The sequence below is a fragment of the Miscanthus floridulus genome, chromosome 10 (assembly GCF_019320115.1).
Source record: "Miscanthus floridulus cultivar M001 chromosome 10, ASM1932011v1, whole genome shotgun sequence".
Classification (NCBI taxonomy): Eukaryota; Viridiplantae; Streptophyta; class Magnoliopsida; order Poales; family Poaceae; genus Miscanthus; species Miscanthus floridulus.
This window is the reverse complement of record NC_089589.1, coordinates 63,104,302-63,117,801: the sequence shown is the minus strand read 5'-3', so window position 1 is coordinate 63,117,801 and position 13,500 is coordinate 63,104,302. Positions and strand designations below refer to the sequence as shown.

The 13,500-nt window shown below is 46.3% G+C and overlaps 1 protein-coding gene across 1 annotated transcript; it reads left to right on the top strand.

The window, feature by feature from the left end:
• The first annotated feature begins 7,235 nt into the window (after positions 1-7,235).
• Positions 7,236-8,710, top strand: LOC136484781 (aspartic proteinase nepenthesin-1-like). The gene has a single exon (XM_066481736.1). The coding sequence runs from the start codon at positions 7,244-7,246 to the stop codon at positions 8,465-8,467; it is 1,224 nt and encodes a 407-aa protein (XP_066337833.1). The 5' UTR covers positions 7,236-7,243; the 3' UTR covers positions 8,468-8,710.
• The last annotated feature ends 4,790 nt before the right edge of the window (positions 8,711-13,500 follow it).

The window sequence follows — 13,500 nt, the reverse complement described above, 5'->3', positions numbered from 1 at the left end:
TCAAGAACCTAACGAGCGCGTCTTCCTATTTAGGATCTAGGTTGGCCCCGATAAGGGCCATTTTGCTGGGATCATTGTCGACCAGCTGGATCACCTTGTGCTCCTTGGACTTGATGTTCTTGCATGGAGCCTCTAGCTCTAGGATCTCCAGGTGGTCGGCTGAGGTCTTCTTGGCGTCGAGCATGGTCTCAGCCATGCGAATAGAGAGGTCGTGAGCCTCTACTATTTTGAAGCTGTCGTCCTCGCAGGTATAAGCTACGTATACGTTGCCCTTGAGAGTTAGAACCCCTTTCTCGGTAGGCATCTTGAGCACCAAATACCTGTAGTGAGGTATGGCCATGAATTTGGTGAGCGATGGTCGACCAAGGATAGCATGGTAGGTGCCATCGAAGTCAGCGACCACAAAGTTGACGTAGTCGGTGTGGAAGTGGTCCGGGGTACCAAATTGCACAGGTAGCGTGATTTGCCCGAGAGGTGTAGAGCTCTGTCCGGGGAGAACACCCTAGAACTATGCCTCGTATGGCTTGAGATCTGCCTGGGTTATCTTCAGAGCTGGCAGACTGTTCTTGAATAGTATATCGATGGAACTGCCGCCGTCAATCAGCACTCTATCGAACTGAACCTTGTTGATACAAGGGTCGAGGACCAGAGGAAAATGTCCTGGCTCTAGTATTGCAGCCCATTGGTCCTTTCTGTTGAAGGAGATCTCGCGGTGAGACCAAGGAGGGAGCTACGGATCGGCGATGAGGTTGTCGGTGTTGGCCATGTTCAAGCAGGCGCGGGCGAGCAGCTTGCATTCTCGTTTGGTCTCGATGGACACTTTGCCTCCAATGATGGTGTGGACGCGATTGGTAGGCTTGACGTACTTGTGACGGGGATCTGCGTCTTCATCGTCGTTATCCTCGTTGCGCTGTTCCCTTGCGTCGTTAGGCTTGTCGGATGTATCCGAAGCCTGTTGACGCGCGTAGATAGACTTGAGAATGCGGCAATTCTCCATGGTATGGTTTGACTTGGGATGGAGCTGGTAGGGCCCTTTCAATGCTTTGGCATAGTCTTCTTCATAGTTACGACGTCCGCCACCTTTTTTAACGATGTTGACCTCGCCATCGTCTTCCCGAGCACGCTTGCCCCTGTAATCGTCACGGCGATTACGCCGCTGATTACGCTGGTCGCGGTGGTCGCAGGCGTCGTTGCGCTGGTTGCGGCGATCAAAATTGTCGTTCCGACCATGGTTGCCGCGGTAGTCATCGCGGTGTGGGGGGTGGTCGGAGCGTGGAACCCTTGCTGCTTCTTCGATGATTATCTTTTTAGCATCGTCGGTGTCCGCATATTTCTTAGCAGTGGCTAGGAACGCTGTGACTAATTCAGGTCTCTTGCGGAGGAGCTTGTCCCTTAGGGCATCGTGGAAGCGGAGGCCAGTGATGAAAGCCTCAATTGCCTCATTATCGGAGATTGATAGGACCTTGATGCGCATCTCCGAGAAACGTCGGACGTACTTGCGCAGTGGCTCATCTTTCCGATCTCGAATCCGCTGCAGATCATATTTGTTGCCGGGTTGCTCGCAAGTAGCAATGAAGTTGTCGATGAAAGCTTGCTTGAGCTCCTGCCAAGAATCGAAGTAGTTCGCCGGCAAGCTGACTAGCCATTGGTGGCCGGCATGGCCGACGGCGATTGGGAAGTAATTAGACATGACATGCTCATCAGCCATGGCTGATCTGCACATGGTTTTGTAGAGCATAACCCATAATTCAGGGTTCTCCTTGCCGTCGTACTTCTGAAGTTTCTCAAGCTTGAAGTTCTTGGGCCATATGACTTGGCGAAGGTGAGAAGTAAACTGCTTCAAACCCGGAGGGCCGTGGGTAGTGTCGTATTCCATACGGCGATAGCTTTCGTGGGATGCACGATCGTGGGCTCTTTGGTTAATGCGATCGCGCAGATCGTGTTCTCCAAGGTAATGGTGGAGATCGTTATTGCCATCGTGGCGATCCCGGTTGCCACCCTGGTTAACCCTACGACCGCGGTTATCACGGCGATTGTCATGGTTGTCTCGGTGGTTGTTGTCCCGGTAGTTGCGGCGGTTGTCGTCCCGACCACCATCATGGCCACCGTTTCCGCCTTGACGGTTGTCTGAGGGGTCATCGTTGCGTGAGCCACGTTGGTTGTGTGGCTGTGAGCGACTTGAGTACTGGCGGCTGTGGCTTGACTCGACTAAGACGGATGGAGCCCAGGCTTGATTTATAATCTCTGCGGTATGGGCCATAGCAGCCATCAGGTAAGCTTGTATATCATCGCGAACTGCCTAGGTTTCCGGGGTATTGGGTAGTCGTTGCATTATCGCCATAGCAACAGCTACGTTGGCGCTTAGAGTCCTGAAGACCTGTTTGTCCCCACCCTGTCGAAGGCATTATTAAAGTCGCGTGGATGGACCCTTATGCGTCGTGCCTCCTCTTCTGCCTCGGCTTCGATTTGTCGGTGATTAAACCGGTCAATATTGCATGCTTCGCATGCCAGCCTTTCTTGTTTTGTTTCGCCAACTGCCGGTGGTTCGTCATTACTGACAATATTGATCAAGTCCCCTCGCCTTGGTGGGAAAGATGGAAATTGTGGGAACCCCGGGGCGTGGTCTGGGATTTCCAGATCGTATTCAATGCCTTCATCGTCATGATGCTAGAGCTCGGTGTGGACGGAGGCATTAGATGCGATGCCAGACGAGGAGCTTGAGCCACCCTCTTGAACTGTGTGGACGGATCCTTCTTGATAATCCTCAATCCGGACCATGTTGACGAAGTTGCGCAGGCCGTAGGGCTGGGCCTGGTAGTTCTCCGTTGAGGCTTTATACTCGGAGAGTCAGAGACCCGTCGCGGAGGCTGGCTGGTGACGAGCGGAGCGCCCTTCAGGAGTAGATGTGACCACGAGATCTGTACCGAGTCGTGCAGGACGACTGGCCCGAGCTGGTCGGGTAGATCTGTTGTGGATAGTGGTTACCTGCTCATTATGTTGACTTTGAATTGAACTTACCAGAGCTAGGGTTTCAGCAAGTTTGGTGCTGACCCGATCGATGGAGTCGAGCAGGTCGGTGTTGTCGATCTGCTTCCCTTTGTAGCGAGGAAGCGGACGATGGGTTGTCAGCGTGGCTAAAGACGATGCGGGCGTGGCCGAAGCCGGATCCACCGTGGTCGGAGCCGTAGCCGATGCAGGTGAAGCAGTGGTCGACGCAGATTGAATCCGCGCCTCCTCTGTGGTCATGGCGATGAAGTCGTCGGAGCCAGTAGTCCAGGTGATCTGGCCGATGGTGAACGTGAGGCCGTTCGGCGTAGCCATGGAGCCGGGGATGATGACCATCTTGTTCGCTTGGAGAGTAGTACGCACACCCCCTACCTGGCGCGCCACTGTCGACGAAATATGGTCGGCAGTCTACCTAGGGGTATGCCCAAGGTAGTAGATTGTCGGCAGACAGATGCGCAAGCTACAAACAAGATGGTGACGCAAGACAGACATGAGGTTTTATCTAGGTTCGGCCGTCATGAAGGCGTAATACCTACGTCCTGCATCTGATTGTATTGCTGTATGTCAATGAGAGATGTTTTTAGAGGGGTTCCCTGCCAGCCTTATATAGTCCGGGGGGCAGGGTTACAGATCTGGAAACTAATCCTAGCCAGTTACAATTGCCATAGGTGGCCGGATAAGGATTCCTATTCTAACCGACCAGGATCTTGCTTGACCTCCAAATCTTCCTTGATTTCTTGCGCGGGATTCCGAACAGATTGGCCGGGCCACGCGTCGTCTTCTAGTGGGCCAGACCCCCTGATCCGGGCCGGCCCAAGCCTAGCCGTAAGGGTATAACTCAAAAAACGAAGGCAATTCATTAGCAAAAGATTGTTAGTTGGCTTGAGGGAATGCGTTGTCTGAGGTTAAATCTCCAACAATAAAATCCTAAAAAATGGTTAAAACTTGGGTTTTGACTTGATTGATTAATGAACTTTACAGAGCTGAGTAGTTAACATTTTTTTCAAACACTTAAGCAAACTTGAGAAATAATGTACACGTTACATACTTTAACATGGGATAGAGCCATGTCTAGAAAGCCCAAAGTTTAGAAATAGTAAAATGCAACTTTAAATTAAAATTTAACTTTAATTAAACTAAAAAAATCCTCACTAATATAGAAAATATTTTTATTGGCGCTTTTACCAGCCGCTACAGTGAAAGGCCAGTAAAAATCAGCAAACTTTACTGACATCATCTAAGAACCACCACTGTGTAAATATTTAGACAACCTGTTTCCTTATGGAAACCACCATTGTAAAAGATTTTTTAGAAATTGTAAATCAGACTAAAAAAGAGCAAAAACTTTCAGAAAAGTTTTCTAGTATGTCCACCCACTATGCAAGGTTTCGGGAAAAGTTTAAAAAGTTGGGATTTTTGGCTCTAGGGTTTTTAGGGTTGTTATAGTAGCAGTTTTGGGGCCCTCTCATGATCGTCATAGGGTAGCTGCGATTGTTAACACGCATCTTGTTCACAATGGATTGAAACCTCAAAAACATCAAATCAACTGACTCTCTAGAAAGATGCACAAAGTTTATACTCTTGACGGTGTGTCTCAAAGAGTCTAGTTTTGACATGGGACGTGCCCTCATGATACCTCTATAGGGTAGACCAGATCTCATGAGCCGTCTTAAGATTTGAACCATGGTCGCACTTAGGCAAAGAGAGACTCATGAAAACAATAGTTCAGGCCTTACTATTGGGCTCGTGTTGACCAATTTGGAGCTGATCAACCCGAGCCGCCAAGACCAGGTAGTCCTGAGTTAAGCAAATCTCCCAAACTTTCAAATTGATGCTCTGCAAGTAAGCAGAAATCCAAACTTTCTTGTACGGGTAGTTAGTCCTATCCAAGAAGAGAGCTTTACTACTTTAACGCTCCATGTCACCTTCGCAGACTAGGAACAGGTTAATGTAGATTGATCCTTAACCTGCTCTAATACCAGTTGAAGGATAGAGAAAGACGACCAGACGGGTGGGGATAGGAGCCAATCAAAATTTCTTCTAAAATGGTAACTGTCCCAACCAATCCTCCAAAGATCCAAAATTCACACGAGTGATGCCATCAAACCAAAAGGTGGTTGGATGTTCTTGGTGAGGTAACCGTGAGCAACACCGAAACACTTCAAAACCCGAAAAACGAGCTCTCAAATTCATCCACAATGAAGCAAGAGCCTAAACCATAATCACCTAAACGAACTGGTGTTTTGATAACTTTGGAAGAAGTGGATTAAAAAACAGACAACCAGAGCACCTGGAAAAACCAGAAAACAAAGTTTTCAGCCAAGAGTGCGGAGGGTCAGCACTTTGTACGTGCGGAGGTTGGTGTGGAGGTTCCGCACTGATGGTTTCCAGCAGCCCGAACGACAGGCGAAAAAGGCAAAATTTGACCAAGCTGATTCTGATTGAGCTGAAAGTTTGCACACACCTTCTCCAGGGAGTTACCAAGATGTCCACAAAATTTGAGCTCCAAAAGATCAAAGCTTGAACACTAGCCCATAAAACATGCTCCCAAACTAGGGTGTTTTGTCAAATTTTCTTCGAAGTGGTGGATCTATTTGCTCTTGAGAAATATGCCCAAACCACTTGGCATAGATGTTCCTTAGAGGTCCTGTCACGAATCCATCCACTCATAACATTGCCAAAATCACAGGAACTCAAAATCCATCAAAGCGGAGAAGAGAAGGGATAGGGAAAGGGAAAGACCAAATTGATTTCAACACAAGAACTTACCACAAATTTCATATGAAAGATTGCTTGATTTCCCACTTAAAACGAGGTCAGGTCCTTTGCTAAGTTATACAGATGAAGGTTTATACAGACATAGGGACTCAGGCTCTCCTCTGCGGATCTCTCTCAAGACTGGACTAGAAAGCTGAAAACTAAAGACTAGGAAACCTAAAGTTGGAGGGGCTGGTTTAACCCTATGGGCAAAATGGTCCAACTTGAGATCCAATCATCCGACGGCCACTAGCTCTTCATGAATTTGCTTCGCCTCGGCGCAAGCTTCGTGATGACACCACAGGCCTCCTCCCATTCCTGCCAGAATTCCAACTGGGTTTAGAGGCTTAAAGCCAAAAAACCAAGCGTCGGTGGTTTTAAGGCCTAAACCACCAAACTACCTAGAGAAGCGTATTCGCTACGCCTCCTCCATGATCTTAACTTGGTCAACACGGATAATACTCCTCCGCAAGTACTCTCACTCGTCGATGTCGACAAGTATCGGCCACCCACAATTAGTCTTTCGGCCATCTTGGTCCCTCGGTCCAAGCCCCACACCCGTCCTTCACCATTCCCAGTCTATCAGCATGGCATGTCTCAACTCGACCTTCTCCATGTCCGTCGACCGTCTTTGTGCTCCACACCAACACAGCCAAAAGACATGTGGCACACACACTCACACAATGGTTAGTCTCAAAACTCAATCAAAGCCTTGATCATCTCTCCTGACAATCACTCATCACAACTTGACACGCAAAGGCAAATATCAACCTTGTATTTACAGCAACTTTGCCCGGACATTAACCCAAATAAGTCCTATCTGCCACACAAATAGATTCTGATCCCAGAAATTTAAAATCGGACATCTTGAATCTAGAAGCATGGTCACGCATCATCCATCCATACGGCTCCTATATCTCGTTTTCAAAAGAGTCTGTCTACCCAACAACCATGTGTTTTATATAGTTTCAACACATAAATTTTTTTGTACCATAGAATTAAGATCCAACAGCCTCCATCCTCCTTCTACATCCAGTCTTCATCTACCTCCAGTCAATCACAAATCACAAGATCATAGATCACAAGAAACAATTTTTTTTCTATAGAAAGACAAATAACAAATAAGGTACCTGCTGGTGCCGTCATGTGAAAGCTCCTAGCTCCGTCAGAGGGTCTTAATTTTTTTCTCCGTCAGGCGTCAGCCCACAGGGACTATTTCCACGCACGCGCAGCCAGCCAAAGTAACAGACTTCAGCCAAAGCAAAGAGAAAAAAATCCATGTGTTTTTTTCTCTCTAAAACACATATATGTTGTATAGCATTTCTCTTTCAAAATGCCGTGGGTAACACGCTTGGCGTACGATCTTTTTTGTGTAAAGTACAATTGCACACAATTGGCGCGTCGTGGACCTCTTGTATTTGTATATATTACTCGTGCCTAGACCTCTTACAGCACGTAAGAAATCCTTCAAACTCAAGAAATGGCGGCAAGGCCATCCATGCTCGTTGTTGCGATCACCTTCCTCCTCGCCGCTCCTCCGGCCTTCGCGGAACAAAGAGGCTTCCGTGCCACCATGACCCGCACCGAGCCGGCCATCAACTTAACGCGGGCCGCGCACAAGTCCCACGAGCGGCTGTCCATGCTCGCCGCCCGGCTTGACGCTGCCTCAGGGACTGCGCAGACCCCGCTCCAGCTTGACAGCGGCGGCGGCGCGTACGACATGACCTTCTCCATCGGCACGCCACCGCAGCAGTTGTCGGCCCTCGCGGACACCGGCAGCGACCTCATCTGGGCCAAGTGCGGCGCGTGCATGCGGTGCGTGCCACAAGGCTCCCCTTCCTACTACTCAAACAAGTCGTCGTCTTTCTCCAAGCTGCCCTGCTCCAGCAGCCTCTGCAGAGACCTGCCGTCGTCCCAGTGCAGCGCCGGTGGCGCCGAGTGCGACTACAAGTACTCCTACGGCCTTGCCAGTGATCCGCACCACTACACACAAGGCTACCTGGGGAGCGAGACCTTCACGCTCGGCAGCGACGCCGTTCCAGGCATCGGCTTCGGCTGCACCACCATGTCGGAGGGCGGGTACGGCTCGGGCTCCGGCCTCGTCGGCCTCGGCAGCGGGCCGCTGTCCCTCGTCTCGCAGCTCAAGGTCGGCGCCTTCTCCTACTGCCTCACCAGCGACGCCGCCAAGACGAGCCCGCTCCTGTTCGGCTCCGGCGCCCTGACGGGCGCCGGTGTCCAGTCGACGCCGCTCCTGCAGACATCCACCTACTACAGCGTGAACCTGGAGAGTATCTCGATCGGCGCCGCGACGACGCCCGGAACCGGAAGGAGCGGCATCATCTTCGACTCCGGCACCACGGTGGCGTTCCTCGCGGAGCCGGCGTACACGCTGGCCAAGGCGGCGCTCCTGTCGCAGACGACGAACCTCACGAGGGTCCCGGGCACGGATGGGTACGATGTCTGCTTCCAGACGTCCGGCGCCGTCTTCCCGTCCATGGTGTTGCACTTCGACGGCGGCGACATGGACCTGCCGACGGAGAACTACTTCCGGCAGGTGGACGACACCGCCGTCAGCTGCTGGATCGTGCAGAAGTCGCCGAGCCTGTCCATTGTCGGAAACATCATGCAAATCAACTTCCACATCCGGTACGATGTGGAGAAGTCCATGCTGTCCTTCCAGCCAGCCAACTGCGACAGTTTCTGAAGAATTTAGGAACACAACTCGCCTATCTTCTGGTCATTTCATATACTCACATATTAGCTAGCGCATGTTGCATCACCGGATACACGCAGGGACGTACACGCATAGTTAAGTACTCCTAGAATAAATCAGCTGCTTATAGTACAGATTGAAAAAACACGGATTGGTGATATCAGTATGAGTGTATGACGCAAAGATTATATTCTGTATGTATGGATCTTATTTTATATATTTTCTTGAGAATAACATCATGGTGTAATGGTTTCAGAGAGTTGTTTGAAGCGTGAAAACACAGAAAAAAATACCTCTCATCCCCTGCCCTGGACAGATATATTTGGGCCCTGTTTAGGGCTGACCAGTGTTTCAGGCTTTTGGATTTATGGTGACACGGCAGCCATCACATTTCGGCCCAATTGAGGTGCGGGCTGACATAGGGAAAAGTGATCAAGGGTGAATTGGGCTTAAATGTTTAACTATTCCAAAATATAAACTTTATATTAAAGTTGTAGTACATGAAGATATCTAAACCTTTGTAGTTGATTACGTTTTGATTTAACATCATTGAGGACCAAAGAATTTTGTTTTAACTTTTCATAACTAGAAATTGAACTTTTTAGAAAATTTCAAATAAACTCAGATGATGAAATGGCCAGAACCAAAGTTTTAGTGCTCAAAGATATCTACAACTTTGTAGCTAATTAGTTTTAAGTTTTCAGATTTTAAAATTCATTTTTTTTAAATTTTTAAATGACCTCAGATTGTTAAACAACCTAGAACATCAAGTTTTTTTTGGATAGCGGGAGTAAAAATATGTTTGAAATTATAAGTTACTTTCTCTGATCTAGTTTATAAGGCATTTCATGTACATTAAGGCTCAACTATTTAGTATTTGACCAAGAATTTAGCCAACAATTTTAAAGTACAGTAATGCAAACTTGATACTATTAGATTTGTAATCTAATGCACTATCATATAATCATATGTTTATAATCATAAACTTTACATTACAACATGAAACAAATGAATGGCCAATAATAATTTAAGGACCTTGCTATATCAGACTATGCCTTATCACTACTGGAAACCGGCACTTTGCCGAGTGCCCGCGGCACTCGGCAAAGCCCGAAATACACTCGGCAAAGGCTTTGCCGAGTGCCGCACTCGGCAAAGGGCACTCGGCAAAAAATTAATCGGCAAAGAAGCCTTTGCCGAGTGCTTTTTGTCAGGCAAATGAAAATGCGAAAAAACCCAAAAATAATAGCAAATTTTTTTTTCGGGGGAGGCCGCCACCGGCCATCGAAGTCGTTGTATTTTTTGCGCAAAATTCGCGGCTAACGCGACCGGCAGGATTCGAACTCATGACCTCTCCCTCGTGTGTCTGCTGCTCTACCACTGCACTACACTGTCACTTGCGTCTAGATTCTGTTATCTATCCTCATATATTATACTAAACCGAGAGTAAATTGCTTGTTTGAGGCCCTAAACGAATTCAAATAAAAAAGTGGTCAACTACAAAGTTTTATACCTTTTCGAGATCTATAATTTTTATTTAGGAAGTTTTTCCATCCGAGGTTGTTTGAAAAATTCGAATTTCAAATTTGAGAGATTCAAACGTAGTTTTGCATGATAAAATGATTTTAAATCAAAAAGTTGTCAACTACATAGTTTCATAACTTTTGGAGATCTACAATTTTTATTTAGAAAGTTTTTCTATCCGAGGTCTTTTGAAAAATTTAAATTTTAAAATTTTCAAATTCAAACGCCATTTTTGCATGACAAGATGATTTCAAATCAAAATGTTGCCAACTACAAAATTTCATAACTTCTCAAGATCTACAAAGTTTATTTTGATAATTTGTTCATCCGACATAATGGTAGTAACATTCTTCACAAATCTTATATATCTCTCTTCTACTTTTATGAAACTAATATGAGAGATATGAGAGAGAAGAAGATTTTATGAACAACGTTATTGTCGCTTTGTCAAATGAAAAAATGATCAAAATAAACTTTGTAGATCTTGAGAAGTTATACAACTTTGTAGTTGAAAAGTTTTTCATTAGAATTCATTTAGGGCCTCAAAAATTACTTTGAAAAAATAATTTGCCGAGGGCCAAAAAAATGCACACGGCAAAGTGCCTCTTTTCCGAGTGCCAAAAAAAAGGTACTCGACAAAGACGCATTTTGCCGAGTGCCACCTCTTTGCCGAGTGCCAAAAAAAGGCACTCGACAAAGACGCATTTTGCCGAGTGCCAAAAAATGGCACTCGGCAAAATACATCTTTGCCGAGTGCCAGAAAAAGGCACTCGGCAAAGACGTATTTTGTCGGGTGCCGAAAAATGGCACTCGGCAAAATACATCTTTGCCGAGTGCCGAAAAAAACACTCGGCAAAGCCATCTTTGCCGAGTGCCGAAAAAAACACTCGGCAAAGCCGTCTTTGCCGAGTGCCCGATAAAATACACTCGGTAAAGCTTCCGACACTCGGTAAAGTGCCGGTTTCCGGTAGTGTATAAACTGGACCAGAGGAAGTATATATTCTAGATTGCTCAAATCCATCCATACACCCCTGTCTTTTAAACCGCATCCATGCATGTGTTTTAAACACTATCTTGTGCAAATGACTCCTATAATTGGTAGCCAAAATCAACGACGTGCATGCATGCTTTTTAAGACTATATATTACTAGTAACTTAAGCAAGTTGACAACCAAACTAACTAATTAGTAACGGATAAGTGTCCTTTGCTAGACTTGTTATTTGGTCCTAAAATTACTTGGTTACTTATATGATAGGGCAATATAAGAAATGGATGATGTTGCTAACAAATCACTTTCATTTTATCCCGCACGGCCGTACAACATTTAATCATTCTTAATTTCATATACGTTGTGGAAAGAGTAACTCACAGTGAACGTTACTCTACACATATGTCGCCTTATTGTTCTTAACTAGACATCCAATTTTGAGCCTCCATGGAAAGTTTTAGGAACATAGGAAAAAAACTGGAATTCCAAAAAACGGAATAAATATGGATGTGCGAGAGCCTCAGAAGTAATAATTGAAACAAAAGCATGTAGAGTAATTCATAACTAAAGTTTTATTATAACCAAGATTTAACTATTGAGGATATGTATGTGTAACACCCTAAAATTTGCAATATTTTAAAATAGGAGAATTTGATTTATTATGCATTTTTTGTGGGAATTTGAATTTAGAAAAATAATAAAATTTTATCAAATTAAAATCAAATATAGGGTTACCTACGTGTATGTGCATTCATGCTGCTGCATATTGTTTTTGTATTGTGTGGTTTGAAAATCAAACTTCAAATTGATTTGAATTTGCATTTCAAAATTGGTTTGGAAATTAGAAAAAAAAGGGAAATGATTTTCTTTCTCTCTCCCTATTCGGCCTGTTGGCCCAGCCAGACGCGCCGCGGCTTATTCCAGCTCCAGCGTCGGCCCGCTCCTTCTTCTCCGCGCCCCGCTTCTCCTGTAGCGGCCCAGCAAAGCAGGCGGCCCAGCATTTGCCCCAGCCGCGCCGCGTGCTCTACTCTCCTCCCTCCCGCTGACAACCCGGTCACACCTGTCAGCAGTGTCTTCCTTCTCCCACGCCGTGTTCGCCTCGGGCACGACTGCGCCGCCGCCTCCGACTCCACGCCGGCCACGCCTGCTTCGTTGCCGTGCCGCCCAAGCCGCCTCCGCCTCATAAAACCGGATGCCCGTGTCCGCCGCTTCCAATCTCGAGCTCTAGAGCTGCAGCCACCCTCGTCGAGACGCCAAGCCGCCGTGACCTAGCGCTACCGCCGACGCTGTCTGCCTCGCCACGCGCCACGTCGACTTCGTCCGCCCTGCGTCTTGCTAAGGTACCCGAACGAGCTCGCCGTTGTCTCCTTTAGCTTCCCGTACTTTTGCTTCGTTCAATGGTGGTCCGTAGACTGTAATCAACGAGCGCCGCCCGTCGCCATCCATGGCGCCACCGTGTTGCTCGCCGTCGGCCGGCCAATCTTCTCTCTCTCCCCTTTGATCTAATCTCAGCCATCCAAGTCAGATCCAATGGCAGATAGAGCCCGATACCCCTTCGTCTGTATTTTTGCAAAACCCCCCTTATAATTAATTGAGTCTTAACTCGCAATCCCTGTCTTTTTTCTAAAGAGCCCTCGGGATTTTGAATAACTTAACCCGCAGTCCATAGCATCTTTCCGGAGTACGTTTTCTTCTTTAGAAAGCGTAGTTTCTTCGGTTTAGATCCAGAATACGTTTCCATCTATTTACAGTTTTGCCACTGGTTTCTATAGGCCATAACTTTCACGTTTTAGCTCCGATTTGATCCATTCAACTTGCGTTAGGTTCGTAATTCCATAATCTACATGTTCATACCACTGTTAAGTATGTTTTCAACTTTTAAAATTTAAGGTTAGATTTAATATATTATTTTACTAAGGGAAATCCTGTTTAACTCATAACTTCTCCGTTTTAACTCCGATTGAGTGATTCTCGTGTCTGCATGTTCGTAGCATCGGGTAGAGCAGTTTTAAAACCTTTTAACTTCTATTTCTACTGTTTTGTGTATTGTTCTAATTAGCTTATATTTGTTTACTATGCATGTATGTATGGATGCCTGTGTGGTGCTGTTTGATCTCGAGTAGACAGTGAGTTTTGTGTTGGTGATCTGGAGCAACTCTTTGAAGATCAAGACCAGCAGCGATACTTTGAATTAAGGCAAGTGTAATATGAGGCTCCTTGTTACCTATTCACTTTAATGCAATCTTAATTCATATGCATATGTTAACGTACCGCTTGGAGTCTATTTACCTTGATATTGATTATCATGTCCTTGATTTACCTATGGGTTTTGCATGTGGATAGTATGCTCAATTTGCTCCAACTAATATTGAGTAAAGAATATAATTAAAGATATATGCAACTTAGTATTAAAAGATGTCTTTTAGCAATATGGAACCAAGGGGGCTAGAGCATTGGGCCTTTTCTTGTGGTGCTCTAGTTTCTCTCCATAAGGACTCATCTTTAAGTGAC